Source organism: Cygnus olor, chromosome 1 (genome assembly GCF_009769625.2).
Source record: "Cygnus olor isolate bCygOlo1 chromosome 1, bCygOlo1.pri.v2, whole genome shotgun sequence".
Lineage (NCBI taxonomy): Eukaryota > Metazoa > Chordata > Aves > Anseriformes > Anatidae > Cygnus > Cygnus olor.
This window is the reverse complement of record NC_049169.1, coordinates 192,513,145-192,533,744: the sequence shown is the minus strand read 5'-3', so window position 1 is coordinate 192,533,744 and position 20,600 is coordinate 192,513,145. Positions and strand designations below refer to the sequence as shown.

Below are 20,600 nucleotides of genomic sequence, written 5' to 3'. Positions count from 1 at the left end.
TTCCATAAAGAATGGCTCCATCATTTCCATTCCCAGTCTCTAAGTTTTCACCTCATTGTATAAACAACTTTTCAGAAAGATTAATCATGAAAAACAACAGACATTACAACACCAATGTTGCTTTGCTCACGAATTGCACAGAATAATAAACAGATTCTTCAACTTACAAGCATCTAATTCCTTCTGAGAACAACCACCTCAAGATTTACGTGTCTTCACTACAAATTTTAAAATGCAGCCATGTCAAAAAGGAAGCCATTGTTCAGCAGCGATTATTTTCCCAAAATTAAGAGTTTACAAGGTATTCTACATCTCAGAAAAACAGATGTTATATGCTACTGAAGACAAGCTCCAAAATGCTAGATACTAATAACGGTTGCATTCTGTTTTTTTCTGATTTCTGCCTGCTGCCACAGTAACATACAGGTAGAAGAACAGGCAGAAGGGGGAACACTTCCATTTTTCCACGTGCAAGACTTCAGATGGCCTTCTGCCCTACACTTCCAGAAAGAGGCAAACTTAACAGGAGAGAAACTGGAGAAACAGAAGAATGACTAAAGGCCTAGAAAAAAAATAAAAATTAAAAATGTTGAAAGAAAATAAATACTCAAAATTAGAAACATACTAGTAAGCTGCAAAAACTCAAAAGGTTTTGGCAAACAAACTGCATGAGGAATAAAAAGAGTAAAAGAAAAGGGTTAAAATTGCAGAAGAAATGGAAGTTAGGTAGCAGAAAGGTTCTTCTAACATTCTAACATTTCTAACATTCTAACATTTCTAAGAAAGGTTCTTCTAACTGTAAAACAACAGTACAATTGCCTAAGAAGAACATGTTTTTTTTGTTTGTTTTAAGAAAACAAGACAGACTAGAAAACTACTGACAAACCCAGATGTGTACAATGAAACTAGAGATGAAGGCAGCAGGGCAATAGATTTCAACAGGCTCCTGTTTACCCATGAAATGCTGCAGAGGATAAACAGATGTAACACATACTCTGAGCTGGTACCCTAAAGATAAAGGGGTTTTTGTTTGTTTCGTCCACAGAGTGCCGGCACAAGACACGCATAACGTATTTTGATTTAATATTCTAGAGAAAAGGAGAAGGCACAAAAGAGAGTAATCTTTAACGTTAGAAAAGAAAGTACAAAAAAAAAAAAAAAGAAGTGGTCCATCAAAGGGAAATTAAAAGAAGCAGATAAAAGGGTAACATAATTATGGACAGCACGACGGTTAATGTGAAGTCATGTGAGAGACTTAAGAGTAAATGCATACTATGAACCAAGACAAATCCAACGGATCAAATATGCCAGGCATGGTTATTCAGAAAATTAAAGCAGTTATTAGAGGTAAAGACATCCTTCAGTAGTCAAAATCCTATCTAAATATAACTGAACTACAAACAGCATAAATTTGGAAAGTTTATTGTAAATTAAAAAACAAAGTAAGGCAAAAGTTAATATTGAAGAGGATCTCACTAAAAATAAACACTAAAACTATTTCTAAACACACCAGAATCAGAAAGCTTTTTGACAGAAAAATAAGAGATGATCAAGCGGTTACTGCAATATCAAAAGATGATAAAAATAAATTATTTGCATTCTAAATTTAAGATGTTGCTATTCCACATATTTTATTAAACCATGGAATAAAATTTAGGAATCATCTTCAAAGTAAAATGTCAGTAAAAGGTTTCCAAGAAAGCTAGCATGAAAAATGATTCTCTCAGGTTCCAAAAAACAATTCCAATAGATAACATCCACACTCTTCAGTACACATCCTGTCATTTAAATAGTACACCGTACAAAAATAGTACAACGTGACAAGTACAACATAAATCTTTATAAATGTACCAAAGGCTGATTCTGGGAATTGCAGGGCAATGTATTTAAGGTTTGCAATGGACAAACTCACGCAAGTATAATAAAGACACCTGAGCAAGTGTGGTATACGGGGAAAGAGCCTCTGCAAGGAGACGTCATGACTCGCAGCAATATTAGACATTTCTGAAGGACTTAAAGCTATGGGGTTACCCATCTAACTAAAAGAGAGCACTCAGAACTCTCATTTATCTGCTGAACTACTGTCAGTGACCTCAATTAATTCAGAAATGCACCATAAAACCTCACATGTAAGAATTATCACTCCTCTCCCCTCGTTTTTACCTGTTTTTGTTTTTTGTTTTATTTTATTTAAACATATTTATAGGTTTGCATTCCTATGACTATATGACACAGTAACTGGTAATATCCATTCAGCATAGTATAAGAATGGAGTAACGACTTTCTTCCTGCCAACAATCTCTGAAATCACCCATAAGACCTTACAAATATTCCCAAGAACTGTACCATCTTTCAGAGAAGAGGCACCAATTATCTTCTTGTGCTTTAAACAGAGATTTGCTTGAGTCTGGATTCTGCTTCTGTTTTAACTTGCTTTTAATATCTGGAAAATTGATCTGTTTCTTCACACGGTGGCATGGCATTACACGGCATTGCAAAGCTTACTTTAAACCTTCTCCGGTTCCTGAATGAATGACTTATATTAAATAAATATTAAACGTTTTATGCTATAAATACAAAATTGATGATATTACTAAATATTTTTCTGATATTACTATAATGGTGATATTGGTTATATTACTGTAATAAAGTATATTAAATATGATACATATTATTATTATATGTTAAAATTGAAAGTGGAGAAGAGGCTCAGTCACCATCCTTGAACCTTATGATGACCTTATGACTCTTACACAAATATAATTTACAGTCCGAAAAAAAACAAGGATTGTGTGAATTTACTGAACTAGACTGGACTTGTTTGTTGTCATTAGTGAAGAAACATTTCTACTTCAGGCCAATTAAATATGCAAAGTACACAGTAGTTCTCACCAAACATACAAAACTCTATACAGCAATTAACACAACTGAACAAAACAAAGCAGACACGTCTGCTCTCAAAAGATAAATGCTTAAATTAAATACATAAATAAAATGCAGTTCTGAAAAAGATTTTTGAACTCTCCAGAGATTGTGTCTGTTCCGTAATCTTGCAGAAGGAAATGAAAATGCTCTGCCACCACATGTGCAGGAACAGACATCTGAGTACCTAAGCAAACATGATATAATGAAAGAAAAATCAAAGCTGGGTGATTTTCTTCAGCAAGGACAAACCACAACAACTAAACACTAACTCTGATCTCAGACGAATTAGGTGCTGGATTAAGGATATATTTTTTTTCTTTCCTTTCTGTTTCCTTTCTCTTACAGTCTATGGCGAATGGAAATGTTTTGAATCCATTATCCATTGCTCTCTTATTCATCTACTGGTTTAAGTGTCAAGGAGACGTGGCACTTCTCAGCGGGCTGGACATAGCAGAAGACCTATCTTCCATCCTCTGTCTCCTTTCCTCTCAAGGTGTTTTCTTCCCCCATTTCAATTACCTCTTACCCAGTTCTGTGGTTGCATTTACACATCGTCACTTGAGTTACCAGAAGGAAGAGTCAACCCCATTCAGGATGAACAGTCTGCCTCCTTCAGTGCTAACCATTTGTAAGAGCAGGTCTCACCACTGTACTCACTACCTTGAATGCCCATGAAAGGTAAGTTTCAAAGCACCTAGGCTACCCTTCAGGGTCTGCCGCTTGTTGTGAATAATGGCAGTGCAAACTTCGAAGGCAATACCTATAAAATCAATAGATACAGCATTCTCCATAACAGGACCAAGGTCTGGCTCTCATAGCAAGGTGAAGTTAGTGTTACAGGTCTGTAGCAGCAGGCCACAGTATAAAACTTCAGTTTGGGTTCTTGTAGAGAGGGAGAAAAAAAGAAAAAAAGATGAAGGAATATAGGGAAATAGCAGCACAAGGAAGCAAGAGGTTCAGCCTAGGTTAGAAACTTAGTGTTTCAAGAAAGACCCAGTAAACACAGTAATAAGCATCACTATTACAACTTCAAAAGGGATAAGGCTAATAGTGAGTGAAGATTTAAAAAAATAAAAAAACCCGCAGTTTTTACAAGATTAGAAAGTTGATATACCATAATCAGCACCCTGCATTTAACAAAGGGGAGATGCATTAGAAAATCTAACGCAGGCTGTAACACAGCAACCAAGTACCAACATAAGAGTATCTTTGTCAGGTGGTGCTAGGTTTATGTAGAAAGCATGAGACTCAAAAAAAAGTCATAGCTTCTAATTCATAAGTGAAAACATTCATTATTACAAAAGGATTAGATATATATAACTACTAATTGTTTTGTCTCTTTTTCCCCAGTTATTGAGTGACATTGATTAATTGCATGTTATGTAAAAATGTAATTTTGTCTTATAGATATAAAATTGGTTGCCCTTTAAATTTAATTTTTTGTTCTTACATTATGAAAAGGGATATTTTAGCTAAGCTGCTCATTACTCAGAATAACTAACCTGATCTTCTTATTCATCTCCTCTTTATACTGAACGCCTCCAATCAACCCTGCATTCAATAATTTTTGTTTGCTCTCAGTACTTATTTTCTCAGAGTATCTCAGATAGCCATACTGCCAGCCTCTGCAAGTAAGATCAGGACCAGTACTGTGCAATGCACAGCAGCTTGTGATGTGTCCAGTAACAGGGAAAACTAACAAGGTTAACAACAATAGCACTGGCTATCAGCAAGCCACATACCTTGAGAATACAACTTTAGAAGAAGGTTTAAAGATGCAATTCGGTATTTCAAATTGCTAGCTACATTTTGAAATAGTCATATAACCATAGCATAAATAAGCCACTATAAGCATGGGATGTAGGAAAAGAAGAAAAAAAAAGATTCAATAGCTTGTTTTTATAGCAAGAACATCAGATACAACCCAAATTCTCAGACCATAAAATAGAAAGGTATTGCAGCATATTGGTTCTTCAGTCCACAAATTCCCGTTCCATCTTATCAAAGATAGAAATGTAATATAAGACTGACAATGTGATAAGCAGAAGTTTGGCATGTGTAAACGAAGACAGTATTTAAGTATATGTTATTTACTTAAGTAAATATGAACATTAAATATGAAGATTTAGTAACAAGTAAATAGAATTCTAAGTCCTGTAAAAATACTGCAAGAAATTTCAAAAGTGTTCAGGCCACAATGTTGCCTGTTTAAAAAACAGATTTTCTCTAGCCCTGCTGTAAGAGGTATTTTCAAACAATATGTATCAGAAAAGATAGGTTTACAAACCGAAAGCAGAGTACCCCAACTAGCAAACAGTCATTCAAGCGTATGGGGGAGCTTAATAATGCATCTTCATTAGCAGGACTGTTAGTTCAACTTGAAAAATCATCATTAAAGGAGTATATGTTAAAAAAAAAAAAAAAAGGTTCCTCCTTTCCATATGAAATAAGAAGTGTGTGCTGCATCAGAAAGGCTTTCCAGGAATGGTTTTGTTTTTCTTTTTTTCTTTTGAGGCAGGGAGAAGGGAAATTTGTGAAGAAAGGAAATTTGTGAAGAAAAATAGAATTCATTATGAGGGAATACCGTGAAGGTGCAGACACACAGCAGTAAAAATATGCAGAAATTCTGCTTAGTATTAGGAGAAAAACCAAGCTAGAACTATGGCACCACTGAGTGCAAGTGCTGCACGGCACCTGGAAAGGACTTTTGTTTCTAGTATTAGTGCATACTCCAAAGCTTTATATGATCTGCTTGAAGTTTTATTCACTGTGCTCTTTTATCCCTGTTAATTGTACTGAAATCAGTAAGAAATATTTCTTTTATTTGCTAATCCAGTTTCTTGAGTACTTTTTAAATACAAAAAACAATTTCCTCTAAATTACATTTAGGAAGTTAAGAAACTTTGTCTTAATATGTTTTTGTCTTATAATTGTTTAATCTTCTCTAAATGACATGAACAAGAGTTTTCAGGAAATACTCTCACAGAAGCTGCACATACCTATTATTTTTGAAAAGTAAGCACTAATACTATTAAAGCTGTTCTGCAAATGGATGCCCACTTTATTATTCCTTGTTCTAGTTAGAGGGAGTCATCTCTCTGAATGGGGAAAACAGACTTTTGCTGAAAAAAAGAATAGCACGGCCATCCTGCAGACAAGATTCAAGTGTGATGGAACAGCAATGATTAGAAATTATGATGCACTGAAAATATTTGAGAGTAATCAGGCCAAAACCCATCTGTTGGAGTATCTCCACGCCATCCGAAGCTCCAAACAAAATCACAGGTTTTCATCATGCATTTAGCAAGGATCATCAACCCTCAACAGTCCAGCTTTTACACAGGTGTCTCAGGTGTATTCTTACAAGAAAGTTTTAAATAGTTTTTAAATAATGTTTTATCTATATCCTAAGTCTTAGAGACTTACTACAACTGTACTTAAGTTCTGCATTGGGTATGGCACAACGAAAGGCCATTCAACCCTGTAAAAATTAAAACATATTACACGTAAGTTTTGACAATCAAATGTTTTTATTGCAGAAAAACAATCTGCTTTTATATTCTCATTTCCAAAACCTAAAATGTTGGTACACGTGCAATTTTGAATGCTATTTTTCAAGGGTGGGGTTGTTTCATTTTTCTAAACATTGCATCTGAGGTATTGACTATATTTCTTCTTTCACTTCTTGTTCCCAAGTCTTAACTACTGCCTAAATTTTAGACACATACTACACACATATATACACAACCTGGCATTTACATAGCTGGTTCTCTTTCCAAGGAATCACTTAAATTTTTAAGATATTTTTGAAAAGCAGCCAATCTTGAAAACATGGGGGGGGGGGGAAAAACCTCACATTTTTCCCCATTAGAATTATTTCAGTTTTGTTCCACAGCTGATTCCTATCACCTACTCCTACTGTCATATGCTTTAGTTGTCTCAGGATAAAAACTGTGCTGCAAATGACATCTGGACATGGTCCTGTGCAAGCTGCTGTAGATGTCCTTGCTTGAGCAGAGGGGTTAGACCAGATGACCTCCAGAGGTCCCTTCCAACCCTTACCATTCTGAAATTCCGTGAATTTCTTCGGATAAAGATCCATTATGTTCCATCCCGTCTCTGCTCAATCGTAATTATACATAATGGTATGTAAAGGATTTTTACATTTGAAGTATACCAAGCTCCTGATATTGTAAAGGTTTTCACTAGAAGATGAGCCCTACTTATGCCATAAAACTGGCTAAATTAAGAAGCAGCTTTTCCTTCCACTGTAACATGTCCTCCATCTGAGAGATGCACAAGCAATGGACTGGAGAGTGTTATCATTGTCTGGAGCAAATGGGTAGTCTAGAAAAAAAAAAATTCTTTAAAGCAGTGTCATGTTAGTCAGATGCACACTCTAAAGTGAAATACATTGCCTGCCAAAACTGAAGACTATTGTTCTACAGATATCTTGCACAAAAGACTTTACAGAAGCACTACACATGCTTCATTAGAAAAAAAATTATCAGGTATCTTCTGAGTTTTTTGCTCTTTTTTGTGGAAAATATGTATTGAATGCTGTTTTATTCCTTACACTTTAAATATATTTATTTAATAAATCCTACTAGACTGAAGACAACTGCTTTGTCACAGAAAATTCAGTTATTCAAATGAAGACTCGCTATGCTGCAGTCATTCACATTTTCCTTACAATTTACCTCAAATGCATAACAGAAAAGCCTTTATTGTTTTTTCTACTTTTCAGAATTGTACTGCCTTTTAAATATGCTGACAGTATATTTTCTACCATGTTATTTTGCTTGAAGTACCGCCTTTTACCTTCCATTCAATTTTGTATTAGTTTTTGCATTTTAAACAGAATTCATCATTATTAAGAATTGTCTCTAGCAATCACTCAGCACAGACTACTTTTTGTTTTCTGCATACTGATTAAGTGCTGTGGAATCCAATAATAGGTTTTAGGTTGAGAACAGTGATTTTTGTGTTTTGTTTCAGTTGGTTGGTTTGGTTTTGCTTTGTATTGTTTTTTTCCCCCCTTTAAAATGTATCTATTTTCAACTCCAAGTATAAAATGCATTAAAGATTTTTATAAGATTCATACATTTACATTTAAGCCTCCACCATGAACAGAGTTCTAGATTTTCCTGATTCTGTATCATGCCAGTATATTTCCTGATTAGAAAACACGAACAATTAAGCCAGTTTTTACTGGCAACACAAAGGCAGTCTGTTTTTCATTTAACAGATTTGACTGTTTCTTACAGGACAACTGCAGGGAGCACTGAAGGAAGTGTGAGGAAAAAATGGAAAAAAAATCTTTAAAAAAAAGCAAAAAGGTAGGGGACACAAAGCACATTGTAAACTATTTAGAATCATCATAAAGATCACTTTCTACCTCCAAATTAAAGCATAAATGCCTTCTCTAACAATGGCAAAAAGTAAACACCTAATTAAGAGTATAAGAAGAAAGGATCCCTCCAAGCATTTGTGACTCGGTGACTTAAGAGCCAGATACCATTTCTGTACAATTCCCAAGGGATTATTTTTCATGACCTTTTCCAGTCCTAAATTTCCTGCATCCACAACATTTTAGACCAACCATTCTGCAAAGAATACTTTTTCTGCATTTATTTTCAATCTGTCTTATCTCGTTTAATTTACCTCCTAGTCTCTGCACCACTAAAAACCATTGCAAACAAGCTGCATCAAAAGAGTGGTAATGTTCTAGATAGATTTTGTCAAACAAAAATAGAGAATAAAAGCATAAATTATATCAGTTATGACTAGTACTAACAATAGCAGAGAGATCCTCATAACTAATGCACACTCACATCGGAAGTTGTGTAGCACTTTCAGACAACAGAAATACAAACTATGCTTAGAGATAAACCAGAAACAGGTAGAAGTTTTTGTGTTTGTTTTTTTTAAATGCTGAAGCCTCCACAATTTTCTGTTTTCTTGATACTGAGCCGGAAGGACATATGATTTCCTCCCTGATAGAGCAATGGAGCCAAATTCAAAATGCTTTACAAGCAGACAAGTCAAATCTTTACTACGTTTAATTAGATAGAAGGAAGTGTAGAAACTTTGTATCCCTGATCTTACTTTACTTAATAATTAGTCAGTTTTATCCGTAAGACAGACTTGTATCTCAAAGAGAGGACAAGATGACTCCAGCTTTGAGAATGTTTAGCAAGATTAGGTGGGGAACTCACAGTACACACGTGTCCTTGGATGCGTAAACGACTTAGCTTAGTATGCATGCCTAGGTTGAAACTGTAAAATAAGAAAGATCAAGATGACCTGAGCATGCACAAGAATTGGGTTCAACCAGGAAACACAGTGAGGAAGACTATCAATGACCACCAGCAGACCCCAAAAGACCACCAGCAGAAACAAACGTGCATGTGTCAGGGACATTTGCATACGTTAATGAGTTCCAGGAAATAGTATGGATATGTTAACTATTCCTTGGGAATCTAATAAATACGTATATTTTGATTGCATGTAGCCTTTGTAGTTGGGCAACTCTGCGTGCACACTAGGTGGAGCAATTCCCTGTGCGCCTTGCACCGCAATAAAAGAATGCCTGCTCTCTAAAACTCCAAACTGAGTCTTAGAAAGTTTCTTCAACCAGCTTTTACAGTAACACTCTCTCCTTCTATTCAATAAGTACTCATTTTTGTCATCTATGCTAAAACAGAAACACTATGGCACAGCAGCCTTCTCTTACACAGCTTCACTAGGGCACAAGGCGCATCTTTGCTTTTCTCAACAGACTGATAGACACTTACACGTAGACATTTGAACATAAGCATCATTTAATTCCATTCAAAATTAAATTCTGGGTTAATCCAAATGCCTCTTTTGCAAACTCACACTCTTTTTTTCCATAGACTGAGAAAGTTGCCTTGTGCCAAAAGACAAAACAAGCACAACCTACATTTTGAATTCACTTCTTAAGAAGGTTCACTGCATATGCATTCACTGTAATTGTGTAAATGCAACACAAGTATTGTCTACGTCTCTCTCGCTGGAGCTGACCATGCAAAAAACAGTTGAAACACCTGTGCATTTTGCAATTCGTACTTGTAGTTACAGACTTCCCATTTCCAACAAACACACAGTCTCTACCCCAAGAGAGCTGTTTAATCCAATGCACCAAACCTCAGGCTTGTTCAGTGTTTAGAGTGTTTAACCATGGGCTGTCCTTCTGACCTAATTCCACGTTTCACAGTAGAAAAATAGCATTAGAATGTTACTTAATGTTACTAATACACAAAATAATCTGAGAAGCACTTACGGATATCAGATACCAACATATTTAGAGGTGTGAAGAGAAGAAATACTAATAAATCTACCTTTTACTACCAGTTGTCTTCCTGTCTAGTCTGGTGTTCTGTTCCATGAAGCCTTGTTCCTGAGCTGCTTTGCTAACTTAGAGCAGCCTGAGAGACAGCGGTGTGACAGCACTGAAAAGTTGTATCTTCCTTAATGCACTTTCAGGCATTAAGCCTGACACTAGCAGTGCTTAGCTCTCCTAACACAACTGCCATAGCACACCAGTTCATAGGCTATTGAAAATAATTCATTCTCCATTTAAGTGTCTGATATGGATATAGATAGAAATTTAGATAATTTATCAAAAGCATAAAGTACAAGAAAGAAGTAGGAAAAAGTGCAACTGAGAAATAAAATATTTAAGATCAAAATCAATGTGGAAAAAATTAAATAAGTTCAGTGAGCCAATATCCCCAAACCACACTCTCTAGTATTTTAGTTGAAGTACCAGAAAAGCAAGATAACAGCTACCCATGCATTCAAGAGGAATACATATAAAAACCAACCTCTCTAACTCTATAAAAACTATTTAAAAATCCATATCTCAATTCAGACAAAATAATTTCTTCTATGAAGAGACCCAAAGCCCACAAGCAATTTAAGAACAATTCAACTAATAAAATTTTACCATTTCTGCACTTTGTACACATGGAAGGCTAGCAGTTGAAAACAAATTAAATGCTAGACAGGCAAAATGAGGGCCAGTAGTGCATAAAAAAAAAAACTTCAATAGTGCTGAAAAACAGTTTCAGACAAAGTTACTATTATTTTTTCTTTCAATATCAAGACAACCCAAAGGTGCTTTAGCCTGTACTGAATTTTAATCTGGGATACTTTTATACAATAGAAACTTATGATGTTATTATTTGCGGTTTCTCACTTTGATAGAAATGTCACAGTAACTACCAAGAACAAAAAAGAAAACAACAAGCCTCTTCCTCAAGATAAATCTTAGCTACACAATTACCCAAATGGGCTTATTCAAAATGTAGCTATGGACTTCTCCCTCGCTTCAGTATCATGTACAATTTTCTTGCTATTCTAGGTTCAGAAAGATGGATACATTTGTATTTTTTGGCTTCTTTCAGCTGGAAATCTCCACTTTTAACTTCTAAAGGCACTCCAAGCAGCAGGTCTTAAAACTAAGCATGACTTTGGCCAAAAGGAACAAAGTAAAAAAACGGTCCTAGCAGGACCTGTAGGTTTCGTGAAAGGTATCAGCTGATGCAGGTAAGGTTCTTAAACACCAAACATCAGCATTTGAAAACTGTGCTTAAAACCAACAATTTGGGGTCATTTGGGGTAGAATTCTTGTCCAAATCAAACCAACTATAAAAACTAGGTTCATCTCTATTCTCACTTAAATTAAATAAAGCGGGATTTAAGCCACCACTTGAGAGTCCCTTCCCTCTGCAGTTCCCTGATCACTTTAAGGCAGAATAAAGCCAGCACTGTTGTCAAAAGAATTGATCCTGTCCTCTGTACAATCCCCAGCCACCCGTGCATGCCCCCTTACATGAGTCTTTATTCGGTCACACAGTGAATCAAATTGGGAAATTGATCCATGTTCAATTAATCACAAAGGAAGAAAAAAAAATAAAAAACTAACTAGGGAGATTCATTCAGAATTGCCTTCACTGCTTCCTGAATTATCTCCCCAGTTCTTCCAACAGAAATGAAAATACAGCAAAGCCATATTTTGGGACAACTGTTGGCCATGCTGCTTCAAGGAACCAGAGAGAAACCTGCCTGAAACAAAATGCTTCGTGTTGGTTATTGGTAACTGAGGCAAACACATCAAACTTTGAGACTGTTGGGACGTTATTTTGGAATACCACTTCTGTGGAAAGTGTTTCAGGTATCTGATTTGGAATACAGCTGGTTGAACTGATTGAGGCCATCACTTGGGTGGTTAATGCTACAGAACGACCGATTCAAACAGTATGAAATAATACTTCACAAATCAGCCGCTCGTGTTACAGGATGGTTTCTGAACTTTCAGGTTGCTCCTACATGCATGACATTGATATGCAGGGCCATTCCGCTTGTGTCTCAAAACTCCAAAATCAGTTTGAGCTGTACGACTGGTAGGACAACCCTGGCAACTATCCCGGGGATAGGACTCAGGACAGAGCAGCTGTCGGCTTGGCTGGACTACTCACACCCAAAACCCACCTAATGCAGGCCGGCAGTAGCCATGAAACAAGCACAAGCAAGACATATTCATAATGACAACACAGCAAGCCTCTGAAACCCACCAGAAGACATTCACTCTCTGGAAAGCAAGCCCTGGCAATAAAGTCACCAGAGTAACTCCATGTGAACAGCAACATTTTCCCAGTGGTTTGGGGTGTCTGGAAATTTATGACAAGCCTAAGAAGCTGAGCAACTTTACAGCAGGTTGCAAAGAGGCTGATGCAGGTCAAGAGCTAACCGTTAACAGGATCCCTGACACCAGCCCTGCTGCATCTGGAGGGCACCATTTCCACTGGCAAACCATGGGAAGTCCAAAACAGTAGGACTGTCAGCAGGCCTGGTTCTCACCAAGTAAAGATCATTTCCACAAGACAGCTGGGCTAACATAAAAATAAGCATTCTGAGGTGAAGAGACCTGAAAACCAAGTTTGTACGCACAGGAATTATCTAAGATGTTGATACTGGGCTTCAGAGAAAGGCAACACGGAAAGCACAAGGGTAAATGTTTTGCATCCAAGACACTTCAGAGAGGAAGGAGCCCTGTTTTTAAATCCCTTCAATCCGCAAATAAAGTTTAGATCAATCACAATACTAAGGTGGTCATTGGAGGCTTAGCCAAGCCCCCGTGGACTACAAGTATTAACAGTTTTTTTCCCCAATGTTTAAAGGGAATACAGAAGGAGCAGGTGCCTTTTAAGTCTGCAGACCCAACTTAAGTCTATAAGCACAGAAGAGTGCAAAACTGAAGATGGACAAGCACACAAAAGATACAAGAAAAATCATATAGAATTGAACAGTTCAGTTGGAAGAGACCTACAAAGATCACCGAGTCCAAATCGTAATTATAGCATATTCTTGAATAGAAATACTAATTCCTTCAAGGTTTCAGGGCAGCAAGCTGATATTTCTAGTCTAGCAAAGTCTACAACATATCTATAATTCCTCAGCAAGACTCCTTCTGGACTACTTAAACATTTTTAAGATTCCAGTACAAAGATTAATTAGGACCCATGACAGGCCTAACCAGAAGGATGCAAACACATTCTTCATAAGTTTAATTTCTCAGTTCCCAAACCCTTGCATTTCTGAACTCAATGCTTCTGCACATATGGAGAAATCTCCACATTGCACAGCCCCCTATCACTTGGTAAAAGCAAAAGCTAGGAGATCACCTGCTCTCAGGATGACAAGGGCTAGAATAGCCTCATGCTAAGTATATTTTCACTTTTTTTTGATGACTCTCCCTTTAGAAAATTCAAGCAGTATTTACATTTTGTACTTTTGCAATGACCGCATGTTGTCAGTTTTAAAAATAATTTATATCAAAATTAAGATAAAAATCAGAGCATGGTTAAGGCTGCTCAAAATTGTTATTCGTAACTCATTTTCCAAGGAACATGTCTTTATAAACATTTCTGAAGACCACCCATAACCTCACCGTCTATTTCCAATTTTAAAACCTGAATGTATTTTTTCTGTCATTACACAACTCCAGTCTGCCTTTTTTTTTTTTTTGGTATATGCACAAAAAACCATGCCTAAGAATTGGACTGCAGCAAAGCATACAGTTTACCTACACAGAGCCTTGGCAATATTAAATTCTTGTGAATTCAGGGACTGAGACTTAATACTTTAGTATGACTGTCATGATGTAGAGGCTAGAGGTCAACTTCCATTTCAGTCTGCCTTCTTAATGACAAGCGAAATACTAGGCAATAGAAGAGGTCTGAGATGAACTCTTCTTGGAAAAAAATTAGTGGCTATTTGAACTCTGCTGACAACATGGGAATTAATTTTTACTGTTGAACTGGGGTCAAATTAGGCAAATCTGTGATGTTCTTGTCCAAGTCTCTTCTCCATCAATGAGGACCACGGCCCATAAATGAAGGTATGGACCCTTCCTTACAAGTCATGCCTTCTAATATTCTTAAGTATATTTCGTGTTCTCTGTGATTCATCTTCTACCTGCATTATACCATTGTGTTCACACAACAAAAAGAATAATATTTTCCCCTTACCTCTCCACCAGACTTTGCTGGGATCTGCTGCTGAGCCTCTCTTAATTTGCGTGCATTGTCAAGTTCCTCTTGAAGTTTTGAAGCTAACTCCTTCAAAGAAAGTGGTATTACCGAATTAGTTGAACCATTTTAAACTTTTAGAAACCTTTCTATTGGAAGTAACTATTTATTTCATTTCTTTACATTTTGATATTTTTTAAAAACCCTAATAACAAAAAAAGACTAAAGAAAACAATATAATTCACACAGTTCTTTACCAGAGATAAAACACAAATAATCATTCAGAACAGAGGTATCTGAAGTATAGAAACATATATTGTAATAAGAACACCAGAAAAAATGTTTAAACATTACAGAGTTAATGATAAATGTTTTGTGTAGCTAAGCACAGACGCTACTTCTATACTTCTTTTATTATAAAGAAGCTAGATGAGGAAGCCTGAACACATCAAGTGTATAACACACACACACGCACGTGCACTCACAGTGGGTCTAGAGAAACCTCTCTCAGAGATTTCTGCTAATGCAGTTCTACATTTCTCTACATCACATTTCCAGCTCGGCACTTAAAACCTGACACTTTGAGTGTTAAAATGGAGAGGAGATGGAAAACGAGAACAATACACAGTCTTGAGAAAACTGCTTTTGACACTCCTGCTCTCTTGCCCATCTCTTCATGAAGGAAAAGGCAATTTAGACACTCTTGGTTTACTAAAAAGTACAGGTGACAACCTATTAATCTATAAGAAATACAATCATTTATACCATGACCATTTTGCCAGTTTCAATGACTGGACTCCAGCAATCATGCCAACACTCTGCTCGCCCAAAATTAAGTAATTTGATCAGTGCCATGCAGCGAGTCAGTAACAAAAACAACCTTAGATTTCATTTGTCCCACATGGTCAACCTTGAGCTCCAGCCACTAGGATGCCCTGTTACATAACCATCTGTTCTGATGTGTGGGGTGAACTTGTTTAAACAAGCTGCATTTTCGATCTGAACAAACAAAATCCATAGAAAATATTTAAAGAGCAACAAGGCAAAGATTAGTAATTTTATGATTTATATTGTTGGAGTCGTGCTCATTTTTTCATTTCCTAAACTAATTCAGAGTGTACATGTAGAAAAAACGTATATATAAAATTAACAACAAAATTATAATGTGTCTTCTGCTACATGATTTTGGTCAAAACAAAACAATAGAATAATTAAAGAATTACTCTCTTCACACACCACCTGCATGCTTATTCAAAAGACTCCTATTCTATTACTGTCCAGCTAAAAAGAAAGAAGATACACTTGTGCTCAAAAATTCATTTGGACAATGCTACCAAAGCACAGCAGAAGATGAAAAAAGTCTAAATTTCTGCTGGTCTTCACGATAGTCTTTGGAAAACTTCACACACACACCCCCCACACACACACTTTATAGGAATTAGTGTATAGATAGCTTCAACCATCCTCCCCATGGGAACACAGGGCTATAAAATAACATCTTTGAGTTGCTGATACTAGTCCATCACAATCCTGTAATATAATTACATTCATTCATAAATACACTTTTTCCTCACCAGTGTATTTCTATCCCTACATATTAACTAGAAAAAAATACAGATTAAAACATGTAGGCAAATATTTAAATCGTTTAAATTCATTATGTCTTAGCAGAAAATACTCGGCTGTAAGTTACTTCTAATTCACTTTTGAGATTGATAAGATTTTAAATGGACAGGATTTCTATAAAAAGTGTACTTGTTCAAATTTTATAATGCTACATACATGCATTTGTGTCTAAAGGCTGTGAAAAAAAATCCATAAAATGTTTAAAAATATTTATCAAACACTTTTTCCTATCAAATTTAAATTGTGATAAGAGCTTTGAGAAAGACTAACACTATAGCCTAATCCAGCAATAAATCGTATAAAAAACATCCTATAAATTCCTACAAAGAATCAGTGACCATCATAAGATATTAGCCTGGTACTTGAATTCACAGCATGCCTTGCTCGTTACTTCTTAGTGATGCAGATTTTGGTGCACAGACTGTTACAAGAGGCAAACAGGTGCACTAATAATTAATCTTAAAAAAAAAGAAACACAAAGGTCCATAGTGATAGGATTTACTTCTAAAAATACTATCTTATGAGAATCTTCATAAAAAGTCATTGATACTTTAGAGCAGCTACTCAAAGCATTTGTAAAACATACATTAAAAACTAAAAGTATGACCGTGTTATAACTGAAATTTCCAGGCAGTATTACTGAATCTGAATAACTCAGTATAGCCATCCCTAATGTAATAAAAATGTACTTCCAGAGTTCAGTGTTCAAAAAGAGTAAATATGTGATCCATCAGGCTGCTGTCTGAAACGAGCCTCCCAAAGCAACATTAAATGTGCAGCGGTGGATCTCAGCTCCCAGCCTCGTGCAGATCAGGCAGGGTAGGCATTTTGCAGCGCTGTCCACAAAACATTACACAGTTGTTCTCATTGCAGGGCTGGAAGCAACAGCCTATGTGAATCTTTTCAGTTTCCAAATCCTAACCTAACACATTATGCTTATACAGCAGAGCTACGGATCACAAGCATCTTCTTGTGACAAAATTCATGAAATAACAAAAAGTTCAAGATACTTTGTCTCGTAAACACTGACTGGGAGCTTTGCAGTTTTCACCTGCTCCATGCTTAATAAAAAGACATTAAATCTTACAAAAAAAAAAGGAAGAGAACAACTGTTTTGGGATATGCTGCCTTGTATACAAACCTGGCAACCTGATCCCTCTACTCTAGTCTACAAAGCATGGCATTTGAAGCAGAAGTTACATTAAAAGTAGTATCTTAAATCTTATCTGATCAAATTTCACAGAACTTCTCAATTGCCAGAATAAATACTTTTGTTGCTATTGTTGAAGACTAAAGTACTGTTAGCTTCTAAGAAGCACTCCAGTAAAACATGACAATTTTTCAAAATCATTACCATGTTTCCCATGAGCTCAGCTTTCACAATCCTGGCTCCCAGTCTGTTCATCTCCTCTTCACTAAGCACCCGAGGTGGCTCGTCCTTTGCCGTATGCCTGTAAAACACAGCAGCTCTAAACCCATCCCAAAACAATGCAGTATTCACCTGTGTAATTATTATATACCTACTGTACTGGCATATAAGCTCCAACTGTCAAAATAACCGATAACAATGTACCACGGAAATATATTTGCAGCCAGTAGTGGTCGTTGCTTACAACAATTCTCTTTTATAAAGAACACCACCAAGGCGTCTGAAACCAAAAAGCTTAAACAAAACTTTCTCGAGGTATGTTTCATTTTACTTTTGAGGTCATTAAAATGAAACGCACTGTCTAATGAACACGTTCTCAGCATGAAACGATAGTCAAGAGCCAGTTGCAATTATAAGCAGAAAAAAAAGGAAGGAAAAGAGTAGAAACAGTAACTTAAACCCATCCTGTATCCATCCTTTCTGGCTTTGGTAATGCTCTTTTACAGGTCAGCTCCAGCAAAAATCACCCATTTCCTAGTTCTTCTGTATGCCAAGTGGTCTGCCATCTCAAACACTACTTCTATGCCCAAATTTATCTACTTACTTCACAATCTTTGTTTATAACAATGTTCTGGCTGATATGGTAGAATTTCCATGGAAAATTAACTGGCACCATTTTTAAAACATGAAATCTCCCAGGCAAACTACTGCTAATAGCTTCTTATAATAAATAACACCTTTAAGAACTACTGTAAAAAGGTAAACAAGTTTTGCTCATTTTCTCTAACCTTAGAATAGACTAAAAACAACCAACCCTGAAAATAAAATAATTAACAAAAGAGATATAAGAATGTAGTTATGATATTGGTCCCTGCTATTAAAATGAAGAGAAACAATTCACTCACTACTCAATATGATTAAATCCTATAGGATTTGAAGAATGGGAGAACTTTGAAGATGGTGTGATTTTTAACTGCCAGATCTCTCATGGAGAAAGACTGCCAAAGTTACTTTTGTCTGTTTTGAAGATGTTCAAACCCAGAAGTCAACAAAAATCTTTACGTTAACTTCACCAGAAGGAGAATCTTCATAGATGAAGTTCTCAATTCTCCTTAACCTGTATTTTCAAAACAAGGCAGAGCACCTCAGCAAAGGGAGCAAGAGATGGTTATTACTTTATGTATGTTTTGTTTTAAAGCAGTGTTAGTGTTTGAATCATCCATCGCCTAAACTTTTAAGACTAATCACGTGTTTTTTATCCTGTCTCAGATTAAACTCCGAAGCAGTCACGTTATTAAATGTGCTTTTCAGCAAACACTAGCTGGATGGACTTTTCCTGTGGGGAGATCCCTTGGACATCCAATCAGCACTTTTAATTAACCTGTGTCATAACTGTCCAAAACACTTTGATTCATAGGTTGAAGAAACTCCCCGTGTTTTAGAAGCAATAAAACCTAAAAGGTACATCGTCAGAGTGAGAGATGAGGAATTGAACCAGCAACACCTATTAATTCAAGTCTTCGTGTCAGTGAAAGCTTACTTTTTGAGACTGACTGAACAACCCTGGAAGCGTACATGTACTACAACCCTTAAAACTTTAGGAAGAAGAAGAAAGCAGCAGCTCAAATTGTTCCCAAAACTAACTGCCACAAATATCCAACCCTGAAAAGTTGCAAGAGACAGAACAAACCACAGTTCTCACTGAAGGGAGCAGGGAGACAGGTCAGATGCTGTCTCAAACACAGCAAGACGAGGCACACAGGGAGCTGAGAGTCAGCTTAAAGGAGCTTGAAAATAAGGCAATAAAAGTAAAGACTCCATGGTTTTCCAGACCTCAGTAATTTTCACTTCACTAATAAATCAGCTCAGTAATCAAATTGGTTAAGAAATAGAATTATGGTATAAAAGAAGATGCACAATTGGGTTTAACAGTACTAAAACAGAAAACATGCAAAAGAAAGTATCAGCTAAATAGCTTCTATCTTTAATTCGCTTCTGTGAAGGAAAGAAGAAAATTACCTCAAGTTACCTTTTCTATCATAACAATTTAATTCAATGTACTTGAACAAGCAAACCACTTCCGTACACAATCTAGTTTCCCCAAATTTTCCATTCTGCCCAGCTACAATTAGCATTGCACTTACTACACGTGGTAACCAAAAGGTAGAAGGTGCAGCTTTTGTACTTGTCATACGAAGAAGTGAGTCACCATTACTTAACGAAAAACAAAAAATATTATTGTAAAGCGGTAGTTGCTTGTTTTGAGGCAATGAAGTGATTGGGGTGCCCAGTGCCAGGATGAGAGGCAACGGGCACAAACTGGGACACGGGAGCTTGGGGATTCTGTGACAGTATCACTAACTACCACTCGTTAATTATGTGCTGTACTGGGTCTGGCAAGGATGGAGTTTACGCTCGTCATAGCAGCTCGTACAGCGCAGTGTTTTACACCAGTGACTAAAACAGGGTTGGTAACACACCAGCGTCTTGGCCACTGCTGAGCAGTGCTTGTACAGCACCATTGCTTTCTCTGTGTCTCGCTCTGCACCCTCAGCGAGTAGGCTGGGGTGGGCAAGCGGCTGGGAGGGGACACTGCACGTACAAAGCCCAGTCCCCCAGGAACCAAAAATCCATGGAGCAAATCAGAGCAGATGCAGGGTCTTCAAAGGGTCTCTCTCAGTATCTGCACTCTGGACGATCACCAAAACTCTCTTGTTAATTGCTCACCATAGTCAAACGAAGGTACACCGGGTGTCAAAACTTGTATTTGACACCAGCCGTCTGGCAGAGGTGTTAGGATCTTTTTTTCTCCCTTTCATTTCTTCCATGACAAAAAGAGATAAGGAGGTCTACGCAGACTTTCTAAAGGATTGTATGACATTTACACAGAGTATTTGCTGCTAATCGGTGAAACATTAACAAGATACAAGTTTCATATCTATATAAAAAGGGCAAGATTTTTAAGACAAAGGGAAAAACCTAACCACACATAATCGTGCCTTTTTTTTTTTTTTTAATCTGTGCACAAAAACAGCTATGGATCACTCCTCCTTAACACGTTTTTATTTTCCCCAGGCATGCAGCTCTGACTATATTTTCATTTTCATGCAGTCTGTGCCTGA

At 36.6% G+C, this 20,600-nt stretch overlaps 1 protein-coding gene across 1 annotated transcript in view; it reads right to left on the bottom strand.

Annotated features, from left to right (window-relative positions):
- CWF19L2 (CWF19 like cell cycle control factor 2) overlaps positions 1-20,600 on the bottom strand; it is a 69,728-nt gene that overhangs the window by 27,459 nt on the left and 21,669 nt on the right. The window contains 2 exon segments of the mRNA XM_040544123.1: positions 14,484-14,573; positions 17,464-17,560. Of these exon segments, the coding sequence (XP_040400057.1) occupies positions 14,484-14,573; positions 17,464-17,560 (187 nt within the window).